Source organism: Meriones unguiculatus, chromosome 6, assembly GCF_030254825.1.
Source record: "Meriones unguiculatus strain TT.TT164.6M chromosome 6, Bangor_MerUng_6.1, whole genome shotgun sequence".
NCBI lineage: Eukaryota > Metazoa > Chordata > Mammalia > Rodentia > Muridae > Meriones > Meriones unguiculatus.
This window is the reverse complement of record NC_083354.1, coordinates 21226051-21241512: the sequence shown is the minus strand read 5'-3', so window position 1 is coordinate 21241512 and position 15462 is coordinate 21226051. Positions and strand designations below refer to the sequence as shown.

Sequence of the window (15462 nt, the reverse complement as noted above, 5' to 3'; positions counted from 1 at the left end):
ATGCTATCCAATGTTCAGACCAAATCAAACTCCACAACCAACAAAAGAACAAAATCAAAACTTCTTAAGACAGCTACCTACTGCCCGCGTTTAGGGCCTTGCTAAATGTTTCCAAGCCAATTCCTTAGTTAATTTTGACTCCAGTTTTAAGACCCAGACCCAGACCAAGAGAAACCGGGGCAGAAGTGTGGGTCATATGCTCAAATGATGCAGCTTGGTGGTGGAGATGAGGTGGGGGCTTGGTCCACTTCATAGCCTGGCTCTCAGCTCCCACCCTCTTCTCACTGATGCTCTTCTGCTTTAGTTTTTATTCTAGTTCTAATGCAGCCAGGCTTGAGAAGTCCATCACTCGGTATGTTTCTTGCTTTGTAAGTGAAGTCTGAGGGTGATAGAGTGATACCCCTCTATTTAACAGCTGGAGGACCATATTTTCATGTCTGGCCCCATATATTTCCACTCTGATAAAACACACCAGCACCAATAGCTGGCTTAATTCTTCATTTTTGTGCATCATAACTAGTTGCTAAGATTCCCATTAAAGATATTTTATGCAAATCGTCAGCCTGTGGCTCCCTTTAGGCTTTCTTCCACCACACAGAGGAAGGAAACACGTTGTGGGGGTACAGGCAGAGAGGCAACCTCATACAAGCAGGCACTAGGTCACAAACAAATCAAGGGTTGGGGGATACTGAGCAGCAGCCCACGTGTGAGTGTCAACATCCAAAAAGGAACAATGATAGTCATCACAGCCCACAGTGAGCAATAACACTACTGGCCAGCAATGAGGATACTCTCGCTCTGTTATTCTTCTTAGGTTATTTACAGACACATCTGAGCAGGGCCACTGCTGACCTTCTGTGTCTTTATGTGCCTCTGTATGTCTCTACATACATGTACATGTGGAGGCCAGAGACTGATATCAGGTGTTTTTCTTAATTGCTCTCCACCTTCTTTTATTTGGGTATGAGATGTCTGTGCATGTGTATGGTTGGGTCTGTACGGCCATGTCCAGATGTGACATCAGTTTTGGCTTTATTCCCTTGCACAGGGTCTCTCATTAAATCTGCAGATCAGTATTTTAGCTAGGCAAGCTCCCAGGATCCACTTGTCTCTGCCAACACTCCTCTCAACAACAGGGTTACAGGAACAGATGGCAATGTTCAGCTTTTTACATGGGTGTTGGAGAGTCAAACTCAGTCCTTCATGCTTGTCCAGGAAGCACTCTTACTCACTGAGCCATCTTCCCATCCCGTGATATGAATTTTTGAGACAGGGTCTCACACTGAACTTAAGAGTTTGCAGATTTGATGAGAATGGCTAGCCTGTGAGCCCCAGAAAGCCTCCTCTGTGTTGGGGTTACAGGTGAGTACCTAGTTATGTGGGTGCTGGGGATCTGAACTCAGGTCCTCATGCTTGCACAGCAAGAACTTTATCTGATACTTCCCCAAATCCCTCTTTGTGCATCTTAACGGAGCCCCTTGAAGGCTGAGTGGATAGCCTGCAAACAGAGCACAGGTGTAGCTGGCTCCCAGCTGCCTGCTTTGTCCAGATGTGGAGGTCCCACCCCGAGCAAGCAAAGGCCATCCTATACACTGGCACAGGACTTATCCTGTCCCCAGGAATAACACATAGGGTTCATCACCAAAGGCAACAGGGCGCTGTGGTGGTGTGAATGAGAAATGGCTCTCCTAGGCTCCTATGTTTGAACACTTGATCCCCAGTTGGTGGCACTCTTTGGTAAGGTTATGGAAATGTGAGAAGATGGAGTCTTGCTAGAGGGAGAGTCACTGGGGCTGGCTTTGGGGTTTCATTGTCTGGTCCTGCTTTTCTGCTCTCTCTCTCTGCTCCTTAACTGCTAAGTCAACCCCCACATCCTTGCTGGCATGATGTCTTTGTTGTCAAGATGGACTCCATCCTTTTGGAACTGTAAGCCAAAAATAAACTTTATCCTCTCAGGTTGCTTAGCATCAGAAAAGAAACTAATGCAGGGACTGATGGGTCACTCAGGAATCAGAACTTGCAGCCAAAATGTTTACTGCACTAGACTTCTACCTGTTCTCTATGTTTATTTGATTAGGAATTAACTTTACTAATGTAGATGTAAGGAGTCAAGTCAAGAGTCATTAAGTGGTGGGGGAAGTGAAACATACTGACTAAACCAGTGCCCAGAATCCTTAGAGAGGTGAGCATTGTCATGAAGAATGATATTCCCCGCCTGGAGTCCTTTGGATTTAAACCTTCCTCGATGTTATCTTCTTAAGATTTTTACACAGATTTCTTCACACACCAGGTTTTAGTTTGTTCATTGGTAAAGTGGAATTTGTGACAGCACGAGGCTCACTGTCACTGTGAGGAATACAGAATCAAAGCACGGGAAAACACTGAGCATGGGCTTTTGGGCATAATGATACCCACCCCTCTCTGCACACATCCAGCATCGCTCTCTTAGCAGGATTTCCTGCTAGCACATTACCTTATGTCCCAGCTGGGCAGCTTCTCCCCGGGCTGCTGTGGCAATAGGGTCAATAAGATGCCCAATTTCCTGGACCACCGAGGTCAGCTGCTCCTGCAAGGCCTGACAGAGGGAGAACTGTCAAGGTCAATTGACAATAGTTCCCTACAATGCTGAGTCATTCTGAAAAGCCCTTCATGAAGGACAACAGGACCTGCATGAAATCAGCAGGCCTGATGCTCCCCTGATCTTCTATTCTCTGACTTGCCTTGTTCCCTTGGCTGAGATTCCTCATCCTTCCTCAGATGAGGCCAGCCTGAGGGATGTGCTTCTCACTGGCTTCATTCTCACCAGCCCTGGCAACGGATGCCAGTGGTGTCTTCACGGTAGGTTATATACCCTGATTACTGGGAGCGAGGAACAGCTGTACTTTCCAAGAAGGCAGACAACTTGGTCCAGATAGAGACAGCTAATTGGGAACTGGGGGAACACACAGGTCTTGGTGTTCTCAGAACCCGAAGGGGTGGGGGTGGTGGAAGGGTGATGTAAAAATGAGATCGGCTCTCAGAAGGCTTCCCTGATGGCACACTATGAGGGTACCAGACCAGATGCATGCAGAGCTTGGCCAGACTCTGCTCACTGTCCTTGGTGACTTGCAGGCAAACATTGGAAATGACACTCTTGAGGTATTTCTTTTCAGGTCTCAGATTGTTTAACCTCTATGTTAAACCAAAGAAATGAGTTTAAGCTGTTAAGCAATACAGAAAGACAGCCGGACTATGCTGGGAGGGTGTGAGGTGGGGGATGGGGAACTTGAAGCTGAAAATTAGCTGCAAGCAGGAAAAATCCCATCCCTTTCTCAAAATCATCTTAGGAACTGTTCTGGATAGGAGAGATGTACACCTTGTACTGTCACCCAATAAAGGGACAATATCCTTCCCGCATTTGTTACTTTGCCACTGAACCATAATGCACTTGAACACGAGGGCTTCAGGCAGAGTTCACTCCAGGAGAGAAAAAGCTTAGCAGGCAAGCTTAAAAACAGAACAAAAAAAGAGCTAGAGAGTTGGGGCAGGCAAAGAGAGGCTCCCCCAAAGTCCAAAGGCCTTATTTAGCTAATTCTTTATTATCCTCACACACCTAATACGATTAGGGGCAAGAATATGTTTTATGATAGGTGCTTTGTTAAATTCAGGATTGTACAATGAAGGCTCTTGGGGAGTGAAGGCAGAGGATGCAGTTTAGAAGTGATGGTGAGGAGACGCACCTCCGGGCGGTGGTCATGGGTTCTTTCTTTCTTTCTTTCTTTCGAAGGGGGCAGGCAGTGTCTCACTATGTAGTGCTGGCTGTCTTCAGACTCACAGAACTCAAACTGCTTCTGCCTGCTGCCTGCTGGGATTAAAGTTGTGTGAAGCTTCCGAACGTGGCTTCACCTTGGCTTTTAAACCTGGGGGCTACTTAAGGACACGGTCTGCTGACCAATCACCCCCAACACGCACTTCATGTATGTTCAACTTTAGGGACAGGCTTAACGTTACTAATTCTAGCTTTCTGCATGGTTACAGTGCTTAGCCCTGTTTCTCATTTCCTGGAAAAGTGTGTGTGTGTGTATGTGTGTGTGTGTGCGTGTGTGTCTGTCCGAAGTAGAACAGACAGCTCTATTAATAAAAACGAGCAATGCTTACTTCTAGCTCCACTGTTTGGGAGGGCAGGGACGGAGCTCATTATACTCCTTGTGCGTTCTATGGAGGTAAGGTTGGCAACACCGTTCGTGCAAACCGAATGCCTCTAACTGCTGGGCGCTGTACTCTTAGTAGAGGAGTAATTATGGGCTGCAAACTCTGCACAGGTGACAAGCAACTCAAGAGCAAGAACAGATACAGTGAGGCTAGGGAGATGCCCAGGGGTAAAGTGTACGCTACTCAAACACGAGGACCCGAGCATCTACAGCCCCAGGACTGGAGTGGGGGGACGGGGTGCAGACAGGTGGGTCCTGAGGACTCACTGGTCAGCCAGCCTAGCTCAGGATGAGCTCCAGGTCCAGGGAGCGACCCTGACTCAAAAACAACAACAACAACAACAACAAAAACCCAAAAAACATAGAGGAGCAATTGAGGCCCTTAGCTCTACGCGGGTGAGCATACCCCGACGCATATGTGTGTATAACACACATACACACAGAAAAAGGATAAAGTGCCCCCAAATGATAAGATGCTAAGCTCTCCATCTCACACACATACGAGATAGAGAATAACTTAAAGCACAACTCCTTACCCCTGGACGGATTACAGCTTAATGCTAGAGTTGCCTAAAAAGTGCAAAGAAAGAAATGTGACAGAGAGAAGCATTCAAGCGTTGCATGCCCAGGCCTGCTCCGCTGATGCACGCAAGTGAACACAGTAGTCCATCTTAGGGCCCGACGCTGGCCATCTGAACATTCTTCTTTGGTCCGTGTACTCCTTCCCCTCTCAGCACGTGTCCTACCCCCTCCCCAGACTTCCCTGTTGGTTCCACGGGAAAGGGCTGTCCATTATCACACTCCAGCATTACAGACATTTCTCCCGTTTCCTCCTGAATTTCCAAGGCAGACGCAAGAGCCCCATCCTACCTCCACCGAGATGTCATCCCTCGTGGCCAGGCTCTGGCTGACCGCGGCCAGGGAGGCCTGCTCGATGTCCCTGATGCATCGGTTGATGCCATCAATGGAGTAGTCACACTCCCTCTGCCCAGGGGCCTTGTCCCTAGAAGGGACAGGAGAAATCAAACACAAGTTCATAAGGCTTAAACACGTCACACTGTGCTCTGTACCAGTGGGTCAGGAGCCCTGTCCCTTTTCCAGATGATCACTTCATGAAGCAGAGCATCTCTGAAGCCTGCTCAGCAAAACCTGGTACAGAGCCTGTGCATTTCTTAATTAATGCTTGTACCTGACATAGGTCTATTTCTAGCCAGAAGAATGAGGAATCGTCACCCTTCCTCTCAGGCTAATAATAGGTAATTAGAAAGGAAACAATTTGCACTTGGGTGCTTCTTTCACTTTAAATATTAGAGTTAAAAAAAATTGCACATGCATGCATAGATGTCCGTATATGTGTGTTTTCTATGTGTCTGTTTGTTCACAGGTGCATGCAAACATCAACACATGGAGACCATAAGAGGAAGTCCAGTGTCCTCTTTTGTAATCCTCTGTGTTAGTCCCGTAAGGCAGGGTCTTTTTCTCAACCTGGGGCCAGTGTGGCGGTCAGCAAGATGCAGCCAGCCTCGTGCATTTATTTCCCACAGTTCTAGGACTGCAAGCACACACCCGGGCCTGGCTTTTTATATGGAGCTAGGTATTCAAACCCAGGCCCTTGCGCATCTGCAGCAAGCGTCTCTCCAGCCACTGAAAATGAAAGTGTGCAAACGCGCTTCGTGCTCCAGTGTGCACGAGTCATAAACTCAAGAGCTGCAGAAAGAGCTGAAGTGTTCAGAGGACTTTTTCTTTGCAATACATTAAGAAAAAGTTTAATTATGGCTTTGAGCTTCAGAAGCAATTAAGAAGCAAAGTACTGGAACTAAGGAAACAAACACACTCCATGTTGTAGGATACTAATTTGGCCAGCTCCGAGTGTTAGCAAGGTCAGAATACCCAGAGTTAGCGTGGGCTGCAGAAAAGCCCTTTCGTCTTATTGTCAGACTAGAAGAACCTGAGCAGGAGGGCTCTCCAGGGCCCCTAAGAGTTGAGAATTCAGTGTGATGGTTGGATGGGCTGGGGCTGAAGCCTCTAAGTGACCATGCAGGACATCACCCAAGTTCCCCTACCTCAAAGTTCACAGCAGTGAAATGGAAACAATGACACCATCTACACTAAAACGTGATGATCAGGAAATGTAATATAGGGAAAATATCTGAAATAACAGATGCATAGATCTGCTGTTATTGTGGCCAGGACTGTCATCATCGGTCTCAAAGAGATTAAAAAAAAAAAAAAAAAGATGATTGTAATTCTCTTAAGTCTTCTTTTCTGTTACTGTGATAAATACAACAGCAACCTGGGGAGGAAATACTTGGTTTTATCAGGTCACAGACAGTCCATCATTAAGGGAAGCTAAAGCAGAGAGCTCAATATAGGAACTCGGCGGCAGGAACTGAAGCAGAGGCCGTGGAATAACGCTGCTTACTGGCTTGCTCAGTTACATGTCTTACACAGCCCAGACCCACCAGCCCAGGAATGGCATGGCTGCAGAGGGCTGGGCTCTCACATTAACCATCAGTAGAGAAAAAGACCATAGACATACACACAGGCCGCTATGATAGAGACAACTCCTCCACTGAAGGTCCCTCTTCCCAGGTGACTCCAGTGTGTGTCAAGCTGACAACCAAGACTAGCCATCACAATAATGACCAACATGGCGGGCACAGTCCCCTCCTACTCTAGTCAGGTTCTCTTTAGATGAGAAACTCACCTGATAGACGTGATGAGACTCTTAATGGAGTCAGACACAGTGTGGGAATGTCCGGCCAACACGGACCAGGTGGGCGGATCTTTGGGGTTGATGGCCAGGGATCGTGCAGTGCGGATGAGGTATGATGAGCTCTCCAGCATGGTCTTGGCTGAGACCAAGATTGGTTCCTGTGCCTGGGAGCCCTAAGATCAAAGAGATGCACAGACGGATAAGTTGGACCCTAGAAAGTCTCACTCTTTAAGCTGGTACTTCTAACCTGAAGAAGAAAGACCAGGGAAATGTGGGTCCAGGCTTGTTCCTTAACTAATATATATTTTTTTTCTTAAAAAGAATTTTTTAGTATGACACACTTCATGAAAGAATCAGCACCAATCTTGGGCACAAAGATTATTCTCAATACCAAGCTTTTATTTTTTAAAAGGTAGATATTCACAGAGCCTAGTAACTGTGCACAAAGGATGGGAACATAGTAACTGTGTATATAACGCAGTACTTATTACTGCAAAATACTGTGCTTACTAAATAACACAGTCCACGGAGCACCGCCAAAAGGGCTTTTGGAGTTTTAACTACCGTGCTCATTCTGTTTCCTACAGAATTAGCCAATGACTCTAGAGTTACAATTGCTTCGGATTCTCCTACCTCAGAGCTGATCTGAGCAGGAATGCTGACAAACTCAGGGTTTGATGCAAAGGCTGTTAGGTTCTCCACAGCTTCGATCAAGGGTGTGGTAGCAATTCGACACTTGTTTCGGTTATCTTCAGAGAAATCCCCATCCAGGGCCTAATGGGAAAGAAATGGAGATTTTCATCCCTCGGAGAAACAGGTATCAGTTCTAAGCCACGGCAACCTCCTCTCAGCAATGGAAGCTGGTTCACTGGGAAAACTACTTCTCAATGGGCAGGAAGTAACTGGAGAGATTCCTGCTGTCAACCAGAGAGGCCACAGATGGTTCCTAATGAATAATCCAGATGTGCAGCTTACAGGACAGTGGTTTTCACTCCTTCTGGCCAGCCATCACACCTGGGGCCAGGCCACTTTCTTTTCCACTTCTGAGACGGGATCCTCATGGAATCCTCTCCTCTATTTCTATATGGATTCTAAATGGATTAAGCCCATTCCCTCCCAAATGACAAAGATCCTTCACATGGAGTGATTCTTCTGACAGCCTGCCTTTCCTTCTTCCCCCTGCCTCTCTCTCCCTCCATTTTTTAAATTTGAATATGAAAACCAGAGTCTATCCTTGAGCTAAATCTCTAATCCTTCACACTTCCAACTTTCCTAAGTTCTACATCTAAGAATATCCCTGCACTACCAACACCTTAGAATAAATTCAATGGAATCCAAAGGGAAGGAACAGACTAGACTTGCCCAATCAAATGGGTAACTCCTAACACACACACACACACACACACACACACACACACACACACACACATATACACACACACATCTATCTAGTTAAGGAAGTCACATGTAAAAGGGAACTGATTGCACAATTACATTCATGAATGTACAAAAAGAGGATAAACTCACTGAGGTGTCAGAAGTTGGGTGACATTCTAGAGGAGTGTATTTAGTATATTTGTTTGAGATAATTCACTGAGCTCTTGACATGACATATTTTCCCTCTATAGATTTTATGCTTCATCTTTCTTTAACTAGCAGCAGACAATACAAAAGGATTGATTGAATGATCAGTCATGTTGCTGACTAATTGCCAGCTTGGTGAGAATCTAGGATTCGGCCTGGGATCCATGTCAAGCTTGTCTCACAAGGGGTTAATCTTTGAGGTTGAGACTCTCCAAACAAGCCTATGAGACATGGCAGGTGCCTGTCTTCTAGCAGAGGGCTAGAAGGCGAAGCCAGTTACTACACTTGCAGAAGAACACAACTTTCCTTGTTAAATGAGCAACTAAACGTTTAATTTAATCCTTATGAGCAATACATAAGAGCCTATTTAGACAATCAGTGAACAAGCCAACCAGAGGCACTGCATTATCTGACCAGCTGGGTCTGAGGTGGGCTTGATCTTTTTCTCAATAAGGCAGGCAAGGCAGGTCTGAAGGCCACTTCTAAATAACAATGACATTCTAGCCAGGCCTTGGCAACTTGGCATAATAATTACATAGACACAATGCTAATAATTTCAGAGGAATTTCCATGAGCCTGCTCACTTACCAGCCTCCCAGTATCTGGCTTGCCTTGGCTCCCACCCAGCCCTCACCCAACAGACCCTGATCCCACTCTGACCTCTTAGATTCAGCCTTCCATCTAGGCCCACTGGAGACCTTAACCAATGTCTGCTACTTCTCAATCACACGCATATCCCCACCTCCTACTGTTTTCCTATACTCACTAAATGTTGAATTTACATTGCTGGCCCCGGCAATACAGAAAAGGACTGCCTTAGAGCACTGACCTCCTTGCCGTTGGGTGCTACCAAGCTCACTGCAAGCTGGGGATACCAGTGGGAGGCATGGTGGGTACCACCTGGCAGGAGCCTGAGACAAATGGTCCCAGCACAAGAAAATGAGTGAAGCAGAAGGATGTCATAGTGAACTTTGGAGTCCAAGGAGCTTGGGCCCCTGCTCCTCAAGTCGCATTGTCTGGGCACTAAAATGACATGGTTTCCTTTCTTCCTCTCCTTTTTCCAAACTCAGACCCGCTCCTTTCTACCTCCTTCTCTGTCAGGACGAAAAACATCTGACTTGGTCATTTGAACTTTCACAACCCAGAAAGATGACTCCCGACTCCCTAAGGTAAATCTCAAGGAACAGTCCTCAGTGGTACAGCCTTAGAACATGGACCAGTGGATGTCAAAAGGATTTTTTTTTTCTTTTGCTCAGCACAGATCCTAAAAACCATATCTACAGAGCCCATAGGACAGGGCTGAATAACAGGGCCTACAGCAAAACCCTCTATCATCCACCTGTTCTGGCTTTCAAAAGGCAAAAGTCATTTCCTCCAAAGGATGCATTTGGCATTAGAAAGGGTGATCTGCAAAGCTATTATTTCACTTTCAAATTTTGCTTCCACTGGGTATGACTGAGCCAACCCAGTAAAACGGATACTCAAGTCAGCCCCACAGAGAGATGCTGAGCAGCCACAAATGCTTCCTTGTGCCCGTTTCATATCACAGAATGTCTCCCTCACCACCGAGGGGGTTAATTCACATGGTCACACATTTAAACCCATGGGAACAAGAGCACTCCAAACCCCCACGCCTGATACTCCTAGTGTCTTCAGTCTAATCTCACAGGCACATGGGGAATACATTCATGGGCTCAAGGGACTAAAGATCACTGAATACCCTTTAGTTTTCCCAATAAAGTCAGCACCTGGAAAAGCGGCACAATTTACTCAGGTCACCCTGCTACTTGCTGTCATGTCTCAAAGCATCACCCAAGATGCCAACTCTCTTCTTTCTTACAGACCCTAGGCACCAACAAAGGCAGCCCAGGCCTAAGCTGTCCCAGAGTGCTCCCCACTTTACTCTAAAGAATTCTACCAGTCCAAACATAAGGATGACCAAGAAAACATACTGAGAGCCAAGTCAAATTCAATTAGAGGGAGCTGGCTCGGTTGTCTGCGGCGCTCACGGGAAATGCCCAATTGCAAGGATCTGAGCACTCACTCTGTGGTGACCAGCAAGGCCAAACTTCAACTTCTCAGCAAAACAAAGCCTGGGATTGCATAATTTCCACTTGGCACTCAAACCTGAGTGGCTGCACATTTAAAATAACATTCCATTCCACACATCTGAGTCAAGGCTAGGTAATGAGCGCAACAGAGAGAGAAAATAGGCAAGAGTGTGTTTGTGGACCAGGGGAAGAGACTCAGTCAGTGCCTTTGTAACTCACCAAGCATTGAGAGCCGTTCCTGGTAGGAGACAGTTTGAAATGGATTCTTGCTGGGCTATGCTTGGAGAGATTAAAGAATGCCATCAGGAGAGATCTAAGGCCCCGGTAGCATGCTGTTTTCTCCCTCCTTCATGACTGCAAGGGTGTGGCAGCTAGGTTTTTTATCAGGGCACAGCCTCATGGTGCAAAATAAACACATACTAAGGAGCATAAGACAGCTAAAAAGGCAGCCGTGACACCGCTCTCTGGACTCTTCAGGAAATGAAGGATCCATTTGGCTTTCTCATGCACAGGATACTTAACCATTCCTTTCAAATAGGAAATCCATTCAGTACAGTGCAGGGGCGACCAAGGAAGTGACCTATACCATTTTCTTGTTAGTGAGTGAAAGGCAACACTCAAGGGCTGGCCAGCAAACCCTGCCACACAGTGGGAACTGAAAACTCTGGGCAAATTTTGACAAGCTGGGGCAACACGTTCATTTCTGTTCCCCTTACACTGACACTATTTTGCATTCATGCTCAGAGGAGACAGGTTTTATGTGCTCTACATTACAATCATCCTGCGGTCCTCCTCTGTTGCTTTCCACAGGCCTACCTTTAGGACCATCACACAAGCTCATTTGCTGCCGGGAATTACAGAGGGGTTGACACTGTGAGGAGAATGTGAAAGAAGATTCGATCTTAACAGACAGATGGGAATCTAAAGCCAACCAAGGAGGCAGCAGGAGGGGGGGGGGCTACAGGAGAGAGAGGCTGCAGGATTTTTCTACGGTCTTCCCTCCTCTGTGCTGCTTTCTGGTGATCAGAAAATGACTGACTTCTGAGAAAAGTTTATGCAGCAAGCAACAACGACATCACAGCTTTTAACCATATTGTCCTTGCTACCCTCAACCCCCAGAATGACACTCATGCTCTTTAAACACAGCCAGGGCCTTTTCCCTAGGCAGGAGGGATGAGTTCATACCTTGTGCTCCAAAGAGCCCAACAGCATGAGAGTGGGCTCTGGGGCTTGGCTTGAATTCTCAGCTGTCATTTACCGGCTGCTTTACCTGTGTAGTTACTTAACCTTTGTATCCCAGTTTCCCATCAGTGAAATGGGCATGATAAATGTAGCACAGCTGCGTGCACGAAACGAATGACATATGCAGAACATAAAATATGTGCTTACAAACAAAAGCTTGTCATTTGCTAATATGAACTATGACGGAAAGGGTAGATGAGCTGCCGCAAGGATCCTAGGGCACCAGGACACTGGATTTAATGTTTATTCATTTTCCATCTAGTTTCTTGATGCCTTCGAGCACACAGGGCTTCTGTTTGTTTTGAAAATGACTCTCTGTTGAAACAGCTATGGGACTGCTGACTCAGCGAGCCGGCCTGGCTCTCACCAGCCAGCTTCCAGAGGCTGCAGGCTGGACAGATGGCTCTTTCCTTTGGTCTCTGCAAGGCTCACTCACTCCGTGACTGACTTCTGCATGGGGTTGTACAGAGATTTTTTTTTCTTGCAATAAATAAATAAATTTCAAGGTGCAGTAAGGTTGGGGACCCTTCTACTGAAGTCAGACAGGGGGTGTTGTTCAGTGCTAGACCAAGTACCTAGTGTAAGGTCCCAAAGAAACCTGGGACAAACGGCTAACTGTGGTGCCCATTAGCATATACACACAGGCCTCAGGCTCACTCAGACATGCAGCACCTTTCAGCTCTTCTTGCCACGCCCTCTACCTAAACCTCTCAGGCCCAGGGGCTTTGCTTCCCTCTTGCACAGCTTTTTTTTTTCCCACTATATAACCCTGTCAATTTGGCCACGCCTTCTCTTGATTCTTGCTTCCTCTCCTGATCCTCTTGCCCTCTCTCCTCTCTCTCCTTATCTCGCTCTTTTCTTCAAGAAAGGGTTTCTCTATGTAGCTTTGGCTGTCCTGGACCTGCAGACCAAGCTGGTCTTGAATTCACAGAGATCCACCTGTCTCTGCGTGCCTGAGTGCTGAGATTACAGGCGTGCTCCACTGCACCCAGCTTTCTCTCCTCTTCTTTCTCTCCTCCTATGGCCCGATTTAATCTGGACCCTTCCAGATGCCTCTGGCTGTGCTCTCCCTCATATCTACAAATAAACCTTCTCCTCAACCATACCTTTGAGTGGTCATGTCCTCATTTCATTTTCCTAGCATGCACCAAACCACTGGTTTCATTCTTAGCCCCATGCAAAAGCATAAACAAACAATAAATACTCCCTTTCCCCTCAGCTCTGCAAGGTTCACAGAGGACTGGCACCATGCCTCCGGTAACAATGCTCCTTTGACGGCTGGGGGTGGGGGCTGAGATGACACTGGGCTGTGTGCCTGTGGTTTGCTGTCCAGGTTTTGGCTGTGTTCCCACAAGGTCAGCTGCCTGGTATGTGCAAAGCCCTAGCTTAGACCACCCACTACAAAGACCACTGCCTGACCAATTCAGTTTCCTCACTGCAAAGGGATCTTGCCTCCCTCGACACCTCCTCTACCCATGGACTTTAACACTATGGTGACTGACCTTTTTTTTTTTTTTTAAGAAAGAATGCTCTATCTTTAAAGAGTTGATGCCCCAAGAAAAGAAAAAGTCAAACATTTCTAAACAGCATGGATATGATAGTGGAGATTTAAGTGATCATGTAAGCGTATGCATGTTAGTGTGTGTCATACGCTACAGTGCACATGTGGAGGGCAGAGGACAATGGCGGGTATGGGTCCTTTCCTCTAAGTTGTTTCTTGGGACAGAATCTCTTCTGTTGTTTGCCAGGATGTACACCAACCATGAGCTGCCCCATGAGTTTCCAAGGAATCCTCCTGCCTCTGCTACCTGCCTTGTTGTGCGAGTGCTGGGAATCTCCACGTGCACTAATGTGTCAGACTTTTACAAGGGTTGTGAAGATTTGAACTCGGGTCTTCACGTTTACCCTTTGGGCCATCTCTGCAGCTCCAGTGGTTTTTGAAAATGCAGTTGTTTTGTAATTTCCCATTTCCTTTCTCCTCCGTATTCTCTCTTGGTTCTAACGTCTCCAGCAACCATGGCACGACCCTCCACCCGGACCGCTCCAAACAGCACCAAGGAAACACAGTGTAAGAATATGCAGGCTGTACCCACACACAGCCCTAAGACAGGACCCTAATCTCCCCTCCGGCCCAATTTCAGGCCCTAGGCTCGTACCTGCAGAACTGGGAGCGGCTCCCTCATCACCGCCACGGAGATTAGTAAGCAAAAGAGCCCCTCCCCAGACATGATTTACAGTCTGTGGTAAGTGGTAAGCCACTCATATACCTGAGGAGACAGAGCTTCAGCCACACTCCTCGCTCAGCTCTGGACAGGGACCAACAAGACCTGCCCTACAGCGACCTACCTTGATGGTCTTGACCAGGTTGGCGGTGCTGTTGGCGACCTCCTTGGCTGACTGGACAAAGTGCCTCTTGGCCACAGGGTTGGCTGTCTTGGATGAGGCGATGCGGCAGGCATTGCACAAGGCTGAGGTATGTTTGGCAACGATAGTGGCGGCTGACAGAACCTATAAAGCATGGAGCGAGGTTAGGGGTGGGCCCGCATGCTTCAGTGTGGGGGAACCTGGGTTTCTCTGCAGCTCACATATCCAGAATCTTGGCAATCTTGTCTGTCTAGCTCTGCCCCAAGGAAGGAAAGAGCAAGAAACGTGAAGCAAGAAAGGATGAAAATAGAAACGGGAAGGAGGTGCTGTGGCAGGGGGGTGCGGGGCCCCACTCTTAGAGGGGATAGGGTCAGCTAGTCTGTGAAACCCCCAGAGCGCAGTACCCAGGCCAAAGCCTAAGACACCAGCTTTAAAATTTTCCCATAGGCACATGAAAATGAGTAGAGAAACAAGGAATTAATTTAAGTAATATAGTTTATTTAACTCAATGTATCCAAAATAGTTCGTTATAGCAATATGGTATTGAAAGTTTTTGTTCATGCCAAGTCTGTGAAATTCAGTATGTATCAGATTCTCACAGGCCATGGCTATTGGACTAGTTATTTCTTCTAGCGATTTACAGCTACATTTTGCTAGTGGCCAGCTCCGTGGAATAGGTTAGACGGGTACCATAAGCTTCTAGATGCACCACTACCTCCTCCCCCTAGGGGGAGCTGTAGGCAGTGACTAGCAGTCTGTAGACCATCTTTCAACTCCATCCCTATCCTCAACTCAGGTACTCTCTTGAAGCTGTAGACTTTCCTTTGTGGAGGCTAGACAGGCTCAGGTGCATTTGAGTATACACTCTGGTCTGCAGCAGATCCAGGACAGTCCTGGTACTGTCTTCTTGGACTTCTGTGCTGCCCTGAGAACGCTGGCGGAAGTTCACGGTGGACATGCCACTCACAAGGCTGCCTCCGGTACCCCAGAGCTGCCACTTGTCTTTCTTTTCAGTCTATACTGCTTTCCTCTGTAACCAGGTCCCCACAACACCAGAAGCAGCAAGGCATGTGATTACACAACATCTGCTCCTCAAATGTCCTTTCTGTGTTTTAGATCCTGACTTCAACTCTGAGGCTTGACTCAGTGCCGCCATCTCTGAAGTGACCTGAGAAAACTCCTCACACTTACTCTAATGCATCCCTGTCCTGGATGGTTTTTACTGTTAACTTGTCACAACCTAGGGTCATCTGGGAAAAGGGAACCTCAACTGAAAAACTCCCTCAATCAGACTGGACTGGACTAGACTGAGAGA

General features: G+C 47.1%; 1 protein-coding gene across 4 annotated transcripts in view; it reads right to left on the bottom strand.

Annotated features, from left to right (window-relative positions):
• The window catches only part of Tln2 (talin 2), a 401812-nt gene that overhangs the window by 68053 nt on the left and 318297 nt on the right, over positions 1–15462 (bottom strand). For all 4 annotated transcript variants that reach the window (XM_060384836.1, XM_021638296.2, XM_021638297.2 and 1 more), the window contains 5 exons: positions 14130–14291; positions 7540–7680; positions 6898–7079; positions 5061–5193; positions 2474–2575 (listed from right to left, as the gene is read on the bottom strand). In XM_060384836.1, coding sequence (XP_060240819.1) covers positions 2474–2575; positions 5061–5193; positions 6898–7079; positions 7540–7680; positions 14130–14291 — 720 coding nt within the window. The remainder of the gene's footprint in view (positions 1–2473; positions 2576–5060; positions 5194–6897; positions 7080–7539; positions 7681–14129; positions 14292–15462) is intronic.